At 42.2% G+C, this 21532-nt stretch overlaps 2 protein-coding genes across 2 annotated transcripts; one reads left to right on the top strand and one right to left on the bottom strand.

The window, feature by feature from the left end:
* Positions 1-360: 360 nt before the first annotated feature.
* On the bottom strand, positions 361-4111 carry LOC122131469 (WASH complex subunit 3-like). Its single transcript, XM_042706200.1, has 7 exons — positions 3878-4111; positions 3484-3582; positions 3327-3392; positions 3008-3145; positions 2225-2341; positions 2035-2099; positions 361-1697 (listed from the first exon to the last, which is right to left on the bottom strand). The coding sequence occupies exons 1-7, from the start codon at positions 3926-3928 to the stop codon at positions 1604-1606; spliced, it is 630 nt and encodes a 209-aa protein (XP_042562134.1). The 5' UTR covers positions 3929-4111; the 3' UTR covers positions 361-1603.
* Positions 4112-4539: 428 nt separating this feature from the next.
* On the top strand, positions 4540-11010 carry LOC122131468 (CWF19-like protein 1). Its single transcript, XM_042706199.1, has 14 exons — positions 4540-4682; positions 4944-5028; positions 5139-5223; positions 5392-5493; positions 5936-6147; positions 6540-6655; positions 7226-7310; positions 7401-7550; positions 7761-8028; positions 8697-8776; positions 9151-9360; positions 10048-10167; positions 10592-10689; positions 10800-11010. The coding sequence occupies exons 1-14, from the start codon at positions 4660-4662 to the stop codon at positions 10942-10944; spliced, it is 1779 nt and encodes a 592-aa protein (XP_042562133.1). The 5' UTR covers positions 4540-4659; the 3' UTR covers positions 10945-11010.
* The last annotated feature ends 10522 nt before the right edge of the window (positions 11011-21532 follow it).

Raw genomic sequence — 21532 nt, 5'->3', positions numbered from 1 at the left:
AGATAACTTTAACCTTCCCTCGTATGTTGCGCTGACACAAGTAACTAATTAAGAACAATTCAAGTACATTAAGAACAATTCAAGTGGGCAGGTTTTAAAAAATAAAAATAAATTCAGGACTTTTGTTCATGTTACACTGGAGTTAAGTACGTCACATGACCACCTCCCACTTTAATTAAAAACTGTATTAAAGTATTCATTTTATTTTTTTAAACCTTCATTTTGGCATTTACCTTATTCCAGGGATTTAAGTGCCAAAAAGTAGTGATATAAAAACATAAATGTTTTAAATGTCACAAAGGATGCCAGATTTCATGTCTGTATAGTTTAATCATTGACAAATCAGTTAGTCAGACAAGAAAAAAACACACATAATAGACACCTTTTACAGGCAAATGTATGGATTGTGCATCCACCATTTGATACACTCCGAGTGTGTATATCTCACGAGATGATTCAATCTTCCAAAGTGCAAATCTGAATGAACCGTTAGTCCCTGGTCCTCAATGACACCCACAGACATGACAATATGTCAAAAGTGACAAAAGGGTCCATGAAGAAACGAACACTAGGCAATGTTAATGACAGAGGAATGCTGTTTCTCATAACAACATTAAGGACGCCATCTACTGGCTCTCCCTGCCACAGGCTGTAGCTGTCTGTACAGGAATTACTCTCTCACACAGACACACACATTCATACACACACACACACACACATAAATTCTCTCTCACACATTCACATGCAGACACATTAATTCATTCTCTGTCTCTCACAAACACAAACACACACACACACACACACGTGCACTATGTCTGAGGCAACACTCCCAGGCAGTCTCCATTACAGGCAACGAATGACACTGCAAAAATATAGCCCTCATAATGTCCTCAGTCTAGGAGGGGTTGAGAGAGATACCAAAGACTGTGCTGGTGGCTGAATGAGCACTGGAATGAGGGAAACATCATCAAATCAAATCGCCCTCACGGAGTCTGCTGCTTATTCTGGCAAAGGAGCTCCTTCAGAAGCAGACACACATTTAAGACAAACTCAGCAAGGTAGACAAGAACATGAAAGCAGCAGGTTTCAAATGGGATTCTACAGATGTGCAGACTACTTGTTAGTCATCTTCAAAAGGGAGAGTCCTTCAAGACTAATGTCTTTTTTGAAGCAGATTATGTGTTTTTCCAAAGCCATACATAACAATGCATGTGTATTACAATCCAGCCCCACTTTCTACCTAAGCCCTTGTTGCCGTGCAAGTAATACATAATAGCATAATCATGTATGTAAATATATATATATATTACTGACCTTGGCCGATCCACCGTTTTAAAACACTGATATGAGAGGACCGACGTACTTCTCAAGTTGTCAAGTATTATGTGCACATTAAACAAGGTAACGTAATACAAAGTGGGGCTGGCATTTCATAGGGAAGGATGGAGTTGTACAGGATACCACTGTATTTCCCAGACTCGTTTACACACAATCAAGTTATGTCCCTTAGTTTAGTTAATATACTAAAGGGGAGTTAGCCTCAATAGAAGGCTGAGGGAGGGGAGTCTCACTGAGACACCTTGATGGTGATATGCTGAAGAGGTCAGTCACTGAAAGATGATTCGCTGCCTGAGCTGTCATTATCTCGCTCTTCCACAGGTTTTTTGTCGTCATCTGGTACAGGGGCATTGGGAGTGCTGAGGAGAAAGAAAGGTCAAAAGGTAATTGAATAAAAATGACAGAGAGAGAGAGAGAGAGAGAGAGAGAGAGAGTTCCAAACAAAAATATGTTGTTATTCCAAAATTAGGAAGACTTATCCGCTCATGCTCTGTACATCCAAAAATAGCTCGTATTGAGGGAAACAGAGAGAGAGAAAAAGGGGAAGAGAAAATGAGAGCGAAGAGGGAAACAGAGGAAGAGAAAGGGAAAGAGACGGAGTGCGCGCGCGCGTGTGTGTGTGTGTGTGTGTGTGTGTGTGTGTGTGTGTGGTTTGTGTGTGAGAGAGACAGAGGTGTTAAAAACTTAATGACTCACTCAAGCAAATTGGGATCCAGTCCCTCTATAACCATCTTATTCTTTATCGCCATGGCAGGGACTCCCTGTGAAGACAGAAGGCATTGAAAACAAAACCAATCTGACTAGCACATGCTACCCAATTCACCACAACAACAGGATGTGCAGCGCCTGATGCTTGTTGCTTCCTCTACCACGTCAGCAGACGTACCACTTGCACCATTTTCAGGTATCGGGCATAGCGTGGGTCCTTGGCCACGGTCATGACGTTCGACCCCACACTTTCCACCTTCGGTTCGCTGGCTGGTTCTGGTGGTTGGTGAGGGGGCTGCATCGAATTAGAGAAGATACATTAGACAGACAAAATAGTCACTCTGAGTCGTTAATGGAAAGCATAATTAGGAACACAACATCTCTGGTAATCTGGCTGTATTCACCCGCACAACTTACTTAAAAGAGATAGTATGGAGTTTCATATCGTGTGTGTGTGTGTGTGTGTGTGTGCTCATTCGAAGAATGATCACGTTCAGACCCAATGTAAAAAAAAAAACACAACATAATAAAACTACCACAGAACAATAATATGAACAAACAGCAACATATATATTTCCAATTATATTAGAGGGGATACATTAAACAGTATTCATTTAATTGTGTGAATGGAACCTTTATACATGAACCAGCTTCATACAGGTGAGTTAGTGAGTAAGTGAGTAAGTCTGGGTAAGAGTGAATGCATGAAAGACTGAATTTGTCAGTGAGAGAGAGTGAGTGAGTGAGTGAGTGAGTGAGTCTGGGTAAGAGTGAATGCATGAAAGTGAATGAGTCAGTGAGTGAGAGTGACTGAATGAGTGAGTGAGTGACAGACTGCATGAGTGAGCAAGAAAGCAAATGGATGAGAGCATGAGTATATAAGAGTGTTAGGTAGTTGGTGAGTCAGTGAATAAGAAAAAGCCACAACTGGGAGCATGCTAGTGCATACGCTACACTCTACCTCAGGTGCTGGTGCTGGTGCTGGTGCGACAGGAATATCTGTGTGACTGGAGGGTGCTACTGGTCCGTTGGCTTCAGCCGCTGGTCTCTCAGCCACTCCCTCCACTCTCACATCTTCCAGTCCAGGGATCGAGGACAGCTAGAACACACACACACACACACACACACACACACACACACATAGAAAATGAATTGCAAACCCTTACATTACTGCACTTAAAATCAGTAGAGGATTACCTACAAATGGCCCATCTCATATTATAGCCCTCTAAGGCATTGAAGAACATTGGTACCATACAGGTAGTGAACCGCAAGCCTACCTTTGCTTCCAAAATGCTGAGTGTGGTTTCGATTTGCTGTATCCGTAGAGATATGGTAGCCAGTTTCTTTTGGGAACATCAAAACTTGTGTTACTTATTAACACTTGCATTCGCTGTCACTATCATAACAAGTATATAAGTCTATAGCAAACCTTACCTCCTCGCAAACCGTTGAAAATCGGTTTAGAAATCGAACGGTGTGAACGACGAACTGGTTCAAATAGGCAACGATTCTCCTTTGCTGTATGGCTGGGACCTGTTGGCAGACCGATACAAAAACGGCACGGGTCAGATAAACTCGTGAGGGAAGCAATTCTAGCCGGGTGCTGTTACGTTAGCTATCTACGACTGCGAATAGAGCACAATTCAGAAAGACCACCATATCAAAAAGCTTTAAAGAAATGATGTGCATTTACCACGCCAAGCCATTTGTATACCAGGTAATCATATAGGATAAAATCATTTATACCACTGCTAAACTGGCTGTAATAACTAACGTTATAGATTTCTCTCTTGCAGCTGACTTAACTGACGTTAGCCACCGAGCTAACCTTTGTCAAATCTACTCCGGAGCCCACTATGGGCAGTCCATCCTCGTCCATGTTTCGCTTTGCTCTTCCAGTTCTTTTCCCTCGTTGCTATTCTTGTCCGAAATGTAATAGGTTATTAAGAGGATAACCTCAGCTAGCATTCGGGTACAATTTATTTATTTCTTCTCACAACTGTTTTCCTTTTTTTAAAGTTTCGTTTCATGTGACCACGGTGTGACACATCTTAAAATCACTTCAGGACTTCAAAATAAAGGGTTGTATGATTGTCAGTGTTCATCACGACAGGACACATCTCATTGATAGATACGAAGTTTTGGAACACTTTCTGATTTAATAAAATATACAAAACATTTAGGCATCCATTTTACACATTTACAATCATTTAGGGGGTTAGTGTCTTTCTTACATTGGTAATACATGTGCAAACTGTCTTTTATTTTGAAATTAGAGGAGGAATGGAGAAAGTGCACTCATATTTACCACCGGAGTAGACCAAAGGTATATATTTGTTAATGAAAGACGGAGGCTCAAGTGGAGCGATAAAGTTTACGATTAATTTAATATTAATACTTAATATTTGTTGATAATTTATAACCAGATATGAACACGGTGTTTTGCGATCATATTGGTATATGACATGATCGGAACACTCTAATATTGAGTTGTGTGGGTGCACACGGTGTGAAATGTTTGCCGTACACACACTTTCAGTGTACATAAAAAAATAAATCCAGAAGTTTAGCAGTCGCCACCTGTGAGGTTGGCGTTCAACTTTCAGCGTTATGGGAGAGCAGGCTTTGCGTGTGTAAGTATTTAACATTATAACGTTTTGCTCACTTTGGTTATATGGTAGCTTTTTTTTCTTAAAACAGTGTGCCAAACAGTCAGCTGTTGTAACTTGGCTAACAAGCTAGCAGGGTTGCTGTCACCATGCTTGGTAAGTGAATAGCGGTACGGTATGTTGAACTTGAGAATGCAGGTAAATTGTTAAGATAAGAAAGATTATGTCTTAATTTGCAGGGTGCCTCAGGGAAACTTAATGCATAACTTGTATTTTGGTGTACAGTTTGGCCTGTGGAGACGTGGAAGGAAGAATCAATGCTTTATTCAACCGCGTGAGGACCATTCAGAAGAAGAGCGGGCAGTTTGATGTAAGTTGCTATAGTCAGCAGATTGAGCTATCTATTATTCTACTTTTCTCTATCTAGTCTGCTGTTATGCTGCGTTTATGGCGTTAACAACGCAATGTTCTTCCCTGTAGCTGCTGCTCTGTGTTGGAGATTTCTTTGGTTCGTCTGAAGAGGCGCAAGCAGAATGGGAAGAGTATAAATCGGGAGCTAAGAAAGGTACCTGAGTTAAGCATAACAGTAATCGGAGCCCACTCCAGAACTCCTCCTCTTCACTTTCTTCATTTAGGCGAGTGTCTGGACACTTATGAATTTCAGCTACTCCAGCTATTCTTTCTATCCAATCCATGTAATCGATTCTATCTTTATATCCAATTTTAATTTCAGCCCCCATCCACACGTATGTGCTTGGGGCAGCAAGCTACGAAACAGTGAAGTATTTCCCCAGTGCAGATGGCTGTGAGTTGGCTGAGAATATAATCTATCTGGGTAAGGTTGTTTTTTTTTTGTTTTTGTTTTTCTTCCCATTCTTTAGTACTTTGATGGTTAGCTTTGGTGAAAAAAAAATTCCCAGGCCGACTCTAAAGGCATTGTAAAAGAGCTTCTCATTCTATGAAGGAGTTTAGGAATGGGTGCATACCTGCTTTTTATTTGTGCTAGAAAAAAAATCGACACATTCTCATACAATGTTTTCTGTATAAATATTTTAAAAGTAGAAAACCATCTGCTAAATCTATTAAGAGTATGAATATGACCTCCGCTATACTGAACAGTGCCACCTCTGAGAGCAGGCAGACGTCCTACCTGATATTTGTTTTGACCTGCGTTGCTTTAATACAAGCATCACTGGAACCTCGCACTCAGAGCCCGAACATTGGCACTCTCCCTGGACCACAGAAAAGCTTTCACGCCTCTCCTCTTGTTTTGCCAGGCCGCAAGGGGGTGTTTACAGGCGCGTCGGGGCTCCAGATCGCTTACGTGAGTGGGCGAGAAGGCCATCAGGAGCCTGCCCCAGCACACTGCTTCTCCCCTAAAGATCTCTCTGCCCTGGTGGAGCCCCTGGTGAACTCCAAGTTCAAAGGGGTGGACATCCTGCTCACCTCACAGTGGCCTCGTGGAGTCTGGCAGTATGGCAACAACCCTGTAAGAAATGCTTGAAGCCCGCTTGTATTCTGAAAGAATGTTGAATTAGTTTGAGGTTTTCAATCTGTTTGTTATTTATTCATAAATATCATGTTTTCATGTATGTTATAAAAATATAACATACATTTACATATATTGTCTTTGCACAAATCAGACCAGACAGTCCTGCAACTAATGCTTATGCTATAATGCACAAAGATTGTGAACAATTAAGTTGTCCAGTTAGTTCTCATTAGTAATTATGAGGCCATATAATCACAAACTAAACTGCATCTCCCAAACAGAAATGCTCCTAAAGCGTATCCGATTATTCACATAACTTCACAAAGCTGAAAGACTGCAGGTTGCATGCTTACACAACCTCGCTAAATGACAATTTGGGCCATTTTCAGGAAGTGGACACAAGATTTTGTGGCGTGGGGTCTATCGCCAGCCTGGCCAATCACCTGAGGCCTCGCTACCACTTTGCAGGTATGGAGGGGGTGAGCTATGAGAGGCTGCCTTACCGGTAAGTGGGCCATCACTCCTGATCCTGTTTGAAGCCTGTGACTTCATTAGGGAGGAGGGCAGTAATATGATTATATAATATTTTGTATTTGATTTGCATTCTATTATATAATATGATTTTGTAATTAATGCATAATTATACGTCACAGCTCACACACTGTCCAATATATATCCCTAAAATAAGTTTGACCAACTTTGGCCCAAGTTTGACGGTGGAAATGGCTGTCAGAAACGACAAGTGCAATTCTGCAGAGTGAGCGGTAAATGCATTAAATGGGCAGAGCAGAGCCAGCCTGAAGTTAACTGGTGAAGGGTTTGGTTAAAGCTGAGCAGACTAACCTCGAAGCAAAATTACAGTGAAAGACGATTGGCAGCATCTGTTGCGTAAGTAAGTTTACATAAACGAGTTTAAGACAACCACATGGGCGGAATACGTTGTATCCACCAGCCGTTTTCCCCGTCTGACTAGGGCCCTGTATGTTTTTGTATGGAGGGTGCTTGATTATGTCTAAATGTGTTTGTGTTGAGAAATAAGCGTTACGAGTTGCTTGTGCCTTTCCATTCTGTTTAGGAACCATTTAGTCCTTCAGGAGAATTCCCAGCATGTTAGTCGATTCATTGCCCTCGCTGCAGTCAACAATCCTGCCAAGAAGAAGGTGAAGCATCTTAGCCTTGACTTTATTCCCAGTGATTTATGCAGGCAATTATTCCTCTTTTACTATTGTGTGTGTGTCCCCTCTCTGCAGTATTTATATGCGTTCAACGTAATCCCCATGAAGAACATGGACCCTGTAGAACTGGTGAAACAGCCACAAGATGTTACAGAGAATCCCTACAGAAAGCCTGCCGTGGCCGGCCAGAAAGGCAGACCTGGCATTACATTTCCCACGGAGCAGGTGTGTGTGTGTGTGTGACTCACTTCTATATGGTTATACAAAATATAGAAATGTTTTTGTTTAATGTTTGTGCTGAGATTGAATCAAAATCTGATCGCATCTGCATGTTTAACAAATCTTTTTTAAGAACAATGTTCAGACTTTCCTCTTTCACTTCAAACTGCATGTGAACCAAAGCTCATCTGGTTGACACTGTGTGCTGTGTTAAAGGAGGAGCCAGCATCTCAGTTTTTCTTTGACCTGGGGAGGAGGCCTCAGCACCAACGTCGTCAGCAGCATCAGAATCAGCACCAAAAGAATCGGGAGGAACGTCTTCAGCAGCAGCAGCAGTATTATCAGCAGCATCAGGGGCAGCAGGAACCGGGGAAGGAACCAGGGCAGGAACCGGGGCAGGAACCGGGCCGGAAGAGACCCTCGGAGGGAGATCGGTTTCCAGGCGGTCAGCACCACCAGCTTCCCAAACTGCCACGCAAACCCCGTGAGTCACACAGCACTCACTCTCCCCTTCCAACACACACACATATTATTACTCGTTATTACGAGCACACTCCCTCCCCTTCCAAACAAACACTCATTATTAAGAACACTCTCCCTCCCATTCCGACACATACACATATTATTAATCGTTATTACGAACACACACTCTCCCCTTCCAACTCACACACACATTATTACTTATTATTATGAACACACTCCCTCCCATTCCGACACACACACACATATTATTACTCGTTATTACCAGCACACACTCTAAAGTTTTTATAGTGGGTTTGCTTTATTGTGGAAACTATGACTTCTAACCACCACAAAAAACAATCCCGTCACCACAAGTCTCCCAACCTTCCTCCAGACCACCTTTAACCCTGGAGATCCTCATGAGACGGTCACATGCACTGTGATGGGCCTGTATATGGTGCTCAGTACCATGATCCTCTCTGTTCCCAGCTCCGTACCATGATCCTCTCTGTCCCCAGCTCAGTACCATGATCCTCTCTGTCCCCAGCTCAGTACCATAATCCTCTCTGTCCCCAGCTCAGTACCATGATCCTCTCTGTTCCCAGCTCAGTACCATGATCCTCTCTGTCCCCAGCTCAGTACCATGATCCTCTCTCACCTTCTCAGTACCATGTTCTTCTCTGTCCCCAGCTCAGCCTACCGGTCCCTGCTGGTTCTGTTTGGCCAGCCCAGAGGTGGAGAAACACCTGGTGGTCAGCATCGGCACACACGTGAGCTTACTGCTTGTTTTGGGCATGTGTGTGTTGGTGTATAAAATTGTAAAGAGCGAGTGTGTGTTTGTGTTTGTGTCTTGTCTATTTGAGTAGTGTGGGTTTTTTTTTTTTTTTTTTTTTTTTTTTTTTTTTTTTTCTTGCTTTTTAAAATAAATCTGTAAGTGTTCTATATGTGACTTCACTGTTTTGCTATGTTTCACTATTTACCTCAAGTCTCATCACTGTCCAAAAACTTTCTGTTGTGTCACAAAACACTAATATCTAGTGCCTGTGTGTGCTGTATTCACTGTATGTGCCTGTGTGTGCTGTATTGACTGTATGTGCCTGTGTGTGCTGTATTGACTGTGTATGTGTCTGTCCCATCTCCTCAGTGCTACTTGGCCCTGGCTAAAGGCTGCCTGACCCCTGACCACCTGCTGCTGCTGCCCATCGGCCACTACCAGTCCGTGGTGGAGCTGGCCTCGGAGGTGGTGGAGGAGCTGGACAAGTACAAGAGCGCCCTGCGCAAGTTCTACAAGAGCCTCGGCAAGCGTTGCGTGCTCTTCGAGAGGAACTACCGCAGCCAGCACCTCCAGCTGCAGGTACTGTGTGTGTGTGTGTGTGTGTGCGTAGTGAATAGGAAAGTTTGGGAATGTGTACGTGTGTAAGAAAGTCTTAAAAAGTCCATCCAAGTACACATTAGATAGATGAAGGAGATAAATCACAGAGTGCAGTCCATCAGCGGATGTAGCAGTCGTCTCTGTGGTAGCTGGCCCACAGGACTGGCCTGCACAGTACCCAGGCCAGCCCCGCCACTCCACACACAGAAGTAGAGGGTGAGTTGGGCACCGTCAGGACGTAGCCTTGCAGACCCCAGCTGTGTCCTTCCGCCCGCCCTCACCCACATCATCAGTCATCAGTTTAAGTCTGAGTGGGGCGGATGTGTGCACACACACACACTCACACGCAGTGGCTGCCGCTTCGTCCCAGCATGTGACGAGAAACGTGGTCTGAGGGACTATGTCCCAATGATGGTATTCTATGTAAATCTAAGTGTATCCTCATCTCCGATGTTTATTTTTCAACTAAAGTAATACAAAATGGGTGGTGTCTGGGTTATGGCATGGGTAAGTCCTTGTACAGTTGTCATACAGTGTGTATACATGACCAGCAGATGGCGCTAAAGATGCATTTCTCAGCTCCAGCAGACTACCACTGTCCACTTCACTAACTATTATCGGATGGTTAGTTCATGGCAGTAATACCCTGTACCCCCCCCCCCCCCCCAGGCAGTCCCTGTGCCACTGGATAAGTGCGCCACAGACGACCTGAAAGAAGCCTTCATGGTCCAGGCGCAGGAGCAGCAGATCGAGCTGATGGAGATTCCCGAACACACAGATCTGAAGCAGGTATGCAGCACAGCCAATCGCAGACCACAGTGCTAAGCTCTCCAGTGCTCAGCCAATCACAGACTCTTTCTTTCAGCCTTGCTTTCCACTTCCTGTTTTCCCATGAATTCACTTTGTTTTAGTTGTTGTGTAATACTGAAATGAGACAAATGGAAGAGTTAGGCTTTCCTCATATAATGAATTCCCAGATTAATATGAAACTCACTTTGTATGACATGTTATACAAACCATCAGGATGGTGAGATGTTGAAATGTGTCCTTAGGAGGAGAAAAAAAGTTACAGAATTTCATAACACAGTCTGTTTAAATAATCTTGTAAGAATATTTTAGCATAAAATAACCAATCACCAAGATACCCTCTTTCTCTGCTGAAGGCAGTCATTCAGTTTTTTAATGTTGTTGTTGTTTTTTGGACCTCGTTAAGATTGCCCCTCCAGGGACTCCGTACTTCTATGTGGAGCTGGACTCTGGAGAAAAGCTCTTCTACAGGATCAAGAAAAACTTCCCCTTGCAGTTTGGCCGGTAAGCAGGGAGAAACCTTACATCATACCTCAAGACCTCAGATATACACTGTGATGATTTAACTCTCGGCCTAACATTTACTTCTGTCTGTGTGTCTCTGTCTGTCTCAGAGAGGTGCTGGCCAGTGAGTCTGTGTTGAACATCCCAACGCGGGCCAACTGGAAGGACTGTAAATACACACGTGAGGAAGAAGAGGATATGACCAAACAGATCCGCAGCAAGTTTGAGCCCTTTGACTTCACCATGGAAGACTGACCTTTGACCTCACCCTGGAGGACTGACCTTTGACTTCACCCTGGAAGACTGACCGACCATCACACTCACAGATCTCCTCTGAGAGAGACATTGCCACACCTCACCTGAGAAGGAATCTTCCGGAGAGGGAGGGAGGGAGGGATTCCCAAACCGCATGTCTCCTGTCTACGGTCTCTGTTGCACACTCTACATTGACTCCTCAGTGTCCTTGATTGTTATTGTTTTAATCACTAGAGGATTGACCAACACACACTCACACCCACCATCCTCACTACACATACACACACACACACACACACACATACACACACACACACACACACACACACACACACACACACACACCCTTCCTTTCAGTTCAAATCATCTCTTATAAAGGGATGTTTTGACCGTTGCTTGGTATTCCAAGAAAAGTGAGAGAGTATTGCTAACTTCATCTTGTCTGAAACAGGCACAGACTGGGTCCTCTGCACCAGTACATCTGTTGCATTGTCCAGTTGATCCAATCAAGGGCCAGTTGACCGTATCGAGGGCACTGATGACATTAGCTGAGTGTGCTGAAGCAAAGAGAGGGGTGACATGTGCTGAGTGAGGATCTCGTAGTAGGACTGGCAATTTAGACACCCTTTTTTTCTTTTTAATAGTATTCTTTTCTAGACAACAACCAACTGGAAGGGCTGGTACCTGAACTACGCAGGATTGGGTTTGTGGTTCCTGCATGTGGAATTAACTTCCTGTCCACCTTTTCTCCCTCTCTGTGTTAATTTGTATTTTTGGGGTACTGGGTGAGTTTAAATAGGGAGGAGATGACTGGTGCTTTCCACCCTAGTTAATATCAGAGCGCCCTGTTTTAAGGTGAGTTCAAGGTTAAAAAGGTCAAATAGTGGACTGTTTAGGGGGTTCAGCTGAAATGGAGAGTAACCTTCTTCCTTTAACCTTTCGCTTTGATTGTCTGAACGGGAAAACTGTTTGTCTAAAATGTCACATGGGGGGGGGGGGATTGTTTTTAACTAGTCACTGATGTCACTACCAAAGCAGCCAATGATTGGCTGATTTATTTTTTTTATTATAATTTTTTAAGTGAAGCTGATTCAGCGGTTTATCTGGCTTGTTCTGGTTTTAAACTTACTTTTGAGGTGTTGGCATTCAGGTGATTTCAGGTTGTATGGATTTTGTACTTTGTCTCCATAATTAAAATTTCCTTTTCAATTCACTTGTCCAATTATTACTACGGCAACGATAAACCCACATAAACACTCTTGTTGGAACTCAACCAGGTGAAACGGCTGCCACACTGTCCAGGTTAATACAGAGCCTGGCCAATGGAAGCCCTGCATGCTCATATTGGTGCTCATGTTAATATATGAATTTAATCATTTCAAACAAGAAAATTATTTTCTACAGTAAAGTGAAATTTCATTGTTCAGGTTGGTGCAGAGGGGTTGGAATTTGAAGGGTTAGCTTTAGCCACTTAGCATCAGCTATTTCAGTGCCAGTAGCGGTCTAGATCAGGGGTCTTCAACCTTTTTCAGCCCAAGGACCCCTTGGCTGAGAGAGACACTGAGCAGGGACCCCCACCGCCCCAAATTTAGAACTGATATTCATATATTTTATCTGGAACTAAGTGTCAGTCACAAACACACCCCTACACATGTTTGAACATAATGTTACATAATTTGTAACACACAACTCGTTTCAATTCATTCTGTTTATAATTTTATGATTTTTTTTCTCCCTTACAGTTAGCCATTACTCTGTATTCAATTGGGGGGGGGGGGCACACAAAGAATTGAGTAGCTTGAGAAGCTTAAGTATGGATGAAATATCTCATACCTAGTGAGAGGCCTGACATTTGACAATTCCTCACTCATGTCTTTGGCAACAAGATTCTCCCTATGAAGCATTCAGTGCGTCACACATGGCTCTTGCACCGTCTGTGCACATCCCGTCACATTTTGGCCAGGGTATATCATGTTCACGGAAAAAATTGTCGATCACTTCTCTGAACTTTTTTGTACGTCCATGCAGCTGCTGCTTACAGAATATAAATTCCTCCTGCATCTCATTTTGGTCGACAACCACACAAACGCTAAAGGCTGAGGGTCGTTTGACACGCCTGTGGATTCATCTAATTGTAGTGCAAAATAATCTGCTTTCGGGAGTTTCGCGACTAGTTGTGCCCTCACATCAGCTGCCAATTCATCAATTGAAAGGGGGAAAAAGCAAAGAAATGCTTTTCAGTTTGGTTTACGTACTCCTCCTTCCCAAACATCGTTTTTCACATATTACTAGCTGCTGGCAATATTAAAATTTTCCGCAATTATTTATCGCGTTTTGGTCTGAGCGACACGTAATGCAACTTGATAAGAGGGTTTTAAAGCTAGCTCGCCAACTGTGGCTGATTGTCTGCTGGCCCTCAAAAGATTTTAAACGGGAAATATTAAATGTGTGTTTCTTTCAAGTGAGCATGGGTTGTCTCTAAGTCTAAGTGTCGTTGCAGGTTTGATGGCTTCATACTTTCGTTTGATAGCACGGAAGAGCAAACCACGCACACTGGTAGTTCGTCACCATCGGTCTCTTTGTAGGTGAAGCCAAACTTCAGATAATTATTTGAATATTTACGTGTTTTCTCCAGTTTGCGTTTTGGGGTATTAAGGCATGTTGGCATCCTCTGAAGGTAGATCATATCAACCGCCATCAGTGCTGTATGACGTGGAGCTTTTGTTCCGAGATATTACAAAACTTTTAAATTGTATGGTTATGGCAGGTAACGTGTTTTGGCACCAGATAGCTAAATGTAGCTAAAAGTGCATATGTTGCCATGGTAATCAAATGATCGCGTGAAGATTTATGGGTAGCCTATGTATTATTTTATAAACGAATCGAAAGCAATTGGTACGATCTGTTTATGTTTATGTAGCCTATTGGACGTTTTACATTTTTGGAAGAGGGAAAAATGCTTCAGATGAAATAATTTGGCGGACCCCCTGCAGTACCTCCGCGGACCCCCTGGGGGTCGCGGACCCCCGGTTGAAGACCCCTGGTCTAGATAGTTTGGCCCCGTTCGTATTGTGTTTTCTGCTTAGGAAGGTTTTTAACTATGTGAAATGAGTTCTCTAAATGCTTAGGAAAGGTGCTCCTTATTTTCATTTTCATTCTCCATCCAATTTTAACACAACTCCAATGTCAAAGATGACATGTCAGTTGATGTTTATTCTTCATGTTCACAGAACAAGCATAAATTACATAACTACAATAATTCCAAATTTGATTGACTTGGAGTCATGCAAGTGTTCTGCATGAACCTAATGTATTTCAAAAGGGTTATTGCTACACTGAATTCAACCATATTTCCATCTCCTTAGTTTGTTCAAATAGGTCATAGGAAAAACATTTGGCCAGGCAGGGGTCTGATGATTAGCAGTAGGCACAAGCAGCAGATGGCGCTAGAGATGATGTGTGTGCGCGTGCGTGTGTGTGTGTGTGTAACATGGTGTTTTGGGCCTGAGGGTTGTTTGCAGTGATTCACGGTGTGTTCTGAGTGGTGTGTAGTGTTTCACATGATTGTAGTGGTGATTGGCACACTTTAAATGAGCACTGCACGAACCTTTTCTACCGCACGTGTGTAGCATGATCACTAATTAAGCACAGGTGCCTAGCATTATGCCTAAGGTGACCAGACGTCCCCGGTTTCAGGGGACAGTCCCTGTTTTTGGTGGCCTGTCCCCGGCTGGAGCTGTCCCCGGAAATGTCCCCGGTTTTCACTGTGACCAACAACAGACCCGGGATACAAATAAAAAAAAAGAAAGAAAGAAAACAATGACCAAACGTTTAGTCGCGTAGCCTACACGCCACGGGCTCAAGCAAGCCAGCCAGCAGCCAGGGGGACAAGCTCTAGCTCAGAGCTCAAAGATGTTCTAGAATGCCCGTCTTTGTAGTATTTTGATTGGTGGAATATACAGCGCGGTAGAATCTTTGCCCTTAGCTTCTACTTTTTTTATTCAGAGAGAGATTGCGTCCATTCATTCACTCATTCAGCCAGCTAGCTCTGGCAAATCGAGTACAAGACAGGATAGCATTGGGACAGGCGATTAGCGAACGGTGTTTATTGTAAGTGTCATTGTTTATCATCTATGTCATATTATTTAACCTATAATATGTATGTAGCCTATTATCTACAATTTGCAACAATGTGAGTGTTAAGCAGCAGCTATCTGTCGGTCAGGGGTCAGCCACAGCTCTACTTGCTAACTAACTTTGTTAACTTTTTAACATTAGCAGTGATACTAACTACAGTACTATGATATTTCAGTTTCATTAGACTGGGTTACTATTGAGAGGTAGTTGGCAACTTGTCAATAAATTAAACCACTTGAAAGCAAAGAAAATACTCCTTGAACTCGCTTTCCGTACATCCAGTTGCGCTTCCCGCTTACGTCTGTCTCGTTATTTGTGTGACTGACAATAAAGTACTTTGAACTTTGATAGTTGTGTGGAAGCAAAAACAGTCTCACCAGTTCAATTTTAAGCAGTGGGTTTCAATGTGCTAAAATCTTTAAATTAGTCATGTGCTTAGGCTACATAGATAGACAATTACAGGTAGCCTAGAATAATGGTAGGCCTACATCTCTTAAAAGACACTAATGAAATGTATTTTTCCCACATTAACTTCACATATTCTTTATCAACAAATATGTCAACTGGTAGTGTGTCAAAGAACTTGTTATTTTTTAGATTATTCATATCTCCCTCCCTCACCTTGCTATTGCTTGGGTTTAATTACATTTTTTACTGAAATTGTATTTTGAATCTTTTTGTTTGTTTGTTTCTTAAATCACTTTTGGTATAGTAATACCTAAAAAACAATTCCAAAGATCCTGGAGTCTATGGGCCTGATCTGTATGTTCATAGTTCCAGCTGATTTTCACACAGAATATAGGAATACAATGCATTCAGTTGCCTCAATGGCCTTAACATTTTCTATGCTGGAAAAACCTACACCTGTTACCCATCCGTGGAGACCAGTCACTTATCAGCCAAACACAGAGGTTAGGCCTACTGCAAGGAAGCTTGTGCATGACGTCAACGAAGTTCTTATCACTGATTTTGGTTCTTATTATCTGGCAAAAGGTTGTTACCTTTACTACTCTTCATTTCAGTGATTTACTGAAATTTACTTTGTGATTAGTTTTAAGAAGAGAACTCTTTGTTTGACATTCCCCTTGCGATTTACAAGAACAAGGGTAAGATAAACTGCTTTTATGAATAAGGTCCCAGTCAGTGTCCCCGTTTTTCGATTACAAAGACAAAAATACGACATGTTTTGGAGGTGTTAACGTGTCTGAACTGAAAATGTCCCCGGATTTTGTCTCAGAAATCTGGTCACCTTAATTATGCCACTGCCCTCCCTAGGTGTTTCCCATCACAATATTTCTTCTTATACCCGTGTCCACAAGCTAATGACAGTATTGTCTGACGCCGTGTCCATTGTATTAAGGTTGGTGATCGCGATATTCTTTGGTGTGGGCTCTCTACTTTCTCTGGGTTTCATGTAATGAGTATTGTCTGACGCTGTCAGCAGACGGTTTCGCCTTCCAACAGTGAGCTTCTGGTTGGATTTCTTGCCCTATGTGTCAAGCTGATATTGCTGCATCAGTAGGCTATGTTAAACCATTTATGTTAACCTGATATGCTGTATCTGTACAGGGAAAAAGTTGAACATTAGGTTCACAACCAGGGCTAAACTTAACAGATATCTTGATGAGGGTGACCTCACACCACGGTAGGTGGATTCATTCCATGAAGATGTGTTTCCTAACAAGTGCTGTGGGCTATGCACTTAAGAAGCTGCCCATGGAAGAGCCACTAATCAAACACGCATAATTTGTAGATGTGCGGCAGAGGGCTGAAAGTGGCATTGAAGATGTCCTGTACTTTGTTGAAAGGTTAGTTTTTTTTCTTTAATTATTGTCTATCATCTTAGCTAAAATGCTTATGATGAGGTATGTTCACTCCTAAACTGCACATGAGTTATTCTTATATGGCTTTTCCTCAAAGATGTGTATGAACTGCGGCTGGTTGATGACAATATACCTATAACTTAGCCACCTGTAACTCTACTTTCATAAATAGGTTTCCCCATCTCCTCCCATACCATGGGCCAGAGGAGCATGACCACCTGGGTGAGGAGTTTCTGAATTATCAGACCATGCCAACAACCTCCCTTCAGGACGAAACTGAGATGGAAAGCTTCTGGGCTGGAATGGCAACACGGAAACATAAGGTATACATTTTTTTTGTCTTTCTTTTTGGCAAGTGTGGCTTGGCTACATATGTTGCTTTAATTGATGCATGCATATATTGTGTCATACATGATGCAAACTATGCATGTTGTATCTGAACTTTGTTACAGTACACTTACAGTATTAATCAAAATATGGTATGTTTTTCCATTTTGTTCTTGGTTCATTTTCCATAGGTGACAGGAGCCAAAGAATTTGAGAGGCTTGCTGCCGTCGCCAAGCTGGTTCTGGTGTTGCCCCATTCGAATGCAGATGCTGAGAGGGTGTTTTCAGTTGTGGGACTGAACAAAACTAAGACCAGAAATAGCCTGGCATTGGATTGCACCCTGTCCTCAATAATGGCCATAAAGATGGCCGACCTGGAGCCCTGTTTCAGATGGGAGCCCCCCTCAGAGGTCATCAGGGCCTCCAAGAAGGCCACAGGCCAGTACAACCTTGCCCACAGATCTTAGAAAATGACTAACCAGCTTCTGATCTGCATCTGATACCTCATTTTTAGTTATTTTTGTCATGTGTTGATCCATTGTATTGCTTAAAAAGGCTACTGTATAAGCACTTTATTTGTTGCTCTTTTTTGTTTGATGGAATGTGTGGTTGGAGGCTTTGAATAATGAAAAATATTTCTCCCTAACTAATGTTGTGTAATTTTTTGCTGAACATAAATCATTAAGTGCTCTTTAGAATACAATTATTAACAATATAGGTTAGGTTTCAGTTAAGAATTAGTTGAATACCATTGTAATAAAAATGTCAATCAACCTACCTTGGTCAAATCTTAAACACAGGTCTACTAATTAGGCTATATTGTGGTACATAGACAGTCATTGAGGCACAACAATAGTTTTCTGGTTGAATGTTCAGCTCAAGTCTAGAAGGCCCTACAAGTCATGATCAGATGAACATGAATCAGAATAAGTTCAGGTATTGCACATCTTTAGCATACCACCCAAAAATCCACTAGAATGCAGGAAATAACATCCCCTTAAACCAAAATGTCCTGGGGGTGGACCTTCAGCTATGTCTTGGCTTCACAGAATGTAACCAAAGTTGTCCATCTCCAGTAGGCCGCCCCTATCAACGTCTTTGGGCCCCACAAACCACCAGAATGCAGGGCACAACATGGGTACAACGCCAAATTAATTCCAATTCCCTGATTTTTGAGCCACCAACGTGTGTGGCTGCGTGCGCGGTAACATTTTGGTCACCCGCGTCAAAATCTCACTCCAAGGTTTTTGGAAAAGTTGGCAGCTCTGCGCTGTGTCCATTGTATTAAGGTCGGACCAGATGAGAGTTGCTTGAGGACTGCCGGCCATTGACCCTGTCCAAGCGGTGTCGTGTGTGAATGAGAATCAGAGAACCAGAAGAGCGGCTGGCCTGGCCGTGTCCCGGGAGAACGAGACTGACGCACACGGCGCTGAAACCAGACGGACCTACCTGGACACCCCAGACAGACATTTGAACTTTGAGTGCTGGCACTACTTTTAGGAAGGGCATTTTAATGTTTTATATTTATTGTTAATTCCCTTGGGTAGCTTGCCAATACATCTATTTTTGTATTAATAACGGTGTTGTGGTTTCTTTTGCACGCTCTCTGATCTTTGCGTCCGAGCCTCAACCTCCCTTTTAGGGTGCGTTACATGTGCACTTGTGCTCTGCTCAAGGCATTGACTGCTCCAAACACAAACAAACACACAACCAAAACAAACCTGCTGCTGGCAGATAGGTTGAGAATTTTCACATTCAAAGTTCACAAGGAATCAGAACAATTGCAATTATCAAACAGATCATGGTTCACTGGGGAGACAGTGGTACAGTGGTAGAGAAGTCGTTTAGTAATCAGAAGGTTGCTAGTTCGATTCCCTGTCGAAGTGTCCTTGAGCAAGACACTGAACCCCTAATTGCTCCTGATGTGCAGTGTGCCATCAGTGTAAATGTAAAAAATGTGTATACATTGTAAGTCGCACATATGTAAGTCGCTTTGGATAAAAGCGTCTACTAAATGTAAATGTAAATGGTTCACTTAAATAAATAAAAAGGCAATTGTCCAATGTTATCCCAGGCCTGAGCTGCGGATGGCGCTGGAGTGTGTGTGTCTGTGTGTGTGTTTCTTGTGTAACGTTTGTGTGTGTCATAGCGTAGGATTGGAGTTTGCTGGTGCTGGAGTGTGTGTGTGTGTGTCATCTTTTGAGTATATTGTCAAATAGGGTACAGAGAGAAGAGGAGCCTTGGAACATTGGCGCAGGTGTCAGTGAAGCACAGGTGCAAGCCAGTTTAATGACCCTATTATGATGTCATAATGGCCCAATGTAAGTCAATGGGAAAATTTGTATTAGTTTTTCTTTAATATCTTAAAAAGTATAAAGTTCAGAAAAATGAAAAATACATAGCATAAGCATAGCACAAGACCTACGCGACAAAGTTTGAACGAAATTTTTACGTTATGCAGTTCGAGCTGAATTAATCGCAGAAGTCGGTAAGAAGAATAAGAAGTACTAGAAAATGCATTTCCTGAAGGAAATACCAGTGCATGAAATGCAAAAGTTAAGAAAGGAAGAAGAAAAGAAAGAAGAGTGGAAGAAAGGAAAGAAGAGTGGAAGAAGGGAAGAAGGAAAGAAGAAAAGAAAGAAGAGTGAAGAAAGGAAAGAAGAGTGGAAGAAGGAAAGAAGAAAAGAAAGAAGAGTGAAAGAAGGAAAGAAGAGTGGAAGAAGGAAAGAAGAGTGGAAGAAGGAAAGAAGATTGAAGAAAGGAAAGAAGAGTGGAAGAAGGAAAGAAGAGAGTGAAGAAGGAAAGAACAAAGGAAAGAAGAGTGGAAGAAGGAAAGGGATAGAGAGAAAGATGGAGAGAAAAAAAAGTAGAGTATGGATGGTGTCTCTTAATATTCCTAGTTATACAGTTGAATGGAGAGGGACAGAGAGAAGAGGAGCCTTGGAACCTTGGCGCAGGTGTCAGTGAAGCACAGGTGCAAGCCAGTTTAATGACCCTATTATGATGTCATAATGGCCCAATGTAAGTCAATGGGAAAATTTGTATAGTTTTTCTTATAAGTAAGTATAAAGTTAAGAAAAATGAAAAATACATAGCATAAGTGTCGTTTACAAGACCTACGCGGCAAAGTTTGAACAAAGTTTCTACGTTAAGCGGTTCGAGCTGAATTAATCGCAGAAGTCGGTAAGAAGAAGAAGAAGAAGTATAAGAAGCCTAGGAATAACAATACAGGGCATTTCATGCACTGTAATAATTACAGTGCATGAAATGCCCTGTATTGCTATTCCTTCATTTCTTATACTTCTTCTTCTTATTACAGTGCATGAAATGCCCTGTATTGTTATTCCTAGGCTTCTTAAACTTATTATTACAGTGCATGAAATGGTCTTGTAAAGGACACTCTATGTATTTTTATACTTCTATCCCTCTCACTCTACTTTCTCTCACACTCCATCTCTCTGCTTCACTCCATTTTCTCTCCTTCTTTCAATATTTTCCCTCTTCACTCTCTCTTCTTTCCTTTCTTCACTCTTCTTTCCTTCTTCCACTCTTCTTTCTTTTCTTCTTTCCTTCTTCCACTCTTCTTTCCTTCTTTTTTCTTTCCTTCTTCCACTCTTCTTTACTTTCTTCTTTCCCTTCTTTATTTTCTTCTTTCCTTCTTCCACTCTTCTTTCCTAGCTTCACTCTTCTTTCCTTTCTTCTTTCTTTCCTTCTTCCACTCTTCTTTCCTTCTTTTCACTCTTATTTCTTTTCTTCTTCTTTTCTTAACTTTTGCATTTCATGCACTGGTATTTCCTTCAGGAAATGCATTTTCTAGTTTCTTTTTATAATGTGCACAGGAATTTTGAAGGGCCATTGCTCTGACCTGAAAAAAGGGCAACACCCCCCCTTGTTGGCATCCTGTTCTGACTTTCTGTGTCGTCTCTCCTTTCCCTGTTTTCCAAGTCTGTTCTGTACTCATCTGGGTCTGGCTCTGGCTCTTTGTCTGCAGTTGATGTACTTGGCTCATCATCTGTCCAATTATATATTATTGTTATTACCATTATCATTACTATTATAAGGCCTACTAGAAGCAGTGGTATGTTATTTTTGTTCTGCTCAGGCAAGATCTTTGAAATAGTCAATTATTACAATTATTTAGCATGTGGCTCTTTATCCCTGTACTTTCTAGCAAGGTCCTTTCATCTCATATTTGGTGATCAGCACTTAGGCCTACCTGTCCTATGTGTCTCCTGGTCCACATTTTTCTCTGGTCTGGAGGCTTGTGGTTGCTCCTCATTTTAGATATAATGTAATTATAA

The sequence above is a fragment of the Clupea harengus genome, unplaced genomic scaffold, assembly GCF_900700415.2.
Source record: "Clupea harengus unplaced genomic scaffold, Ch_v2.0.2, whole genome shotgun sequence".
In the NCBI taxonomy this organism is placed as follows: Eukaryota; Metazoa; Chordata; class Actinopteri; order Clupeiformes; family Clupeidae; genus Clupea; species Clupea harengus.
Note: the sequence above shows the minus strand (reverse complement) of the source record. Positions and strands in the feature narration are given on the sequence as shown.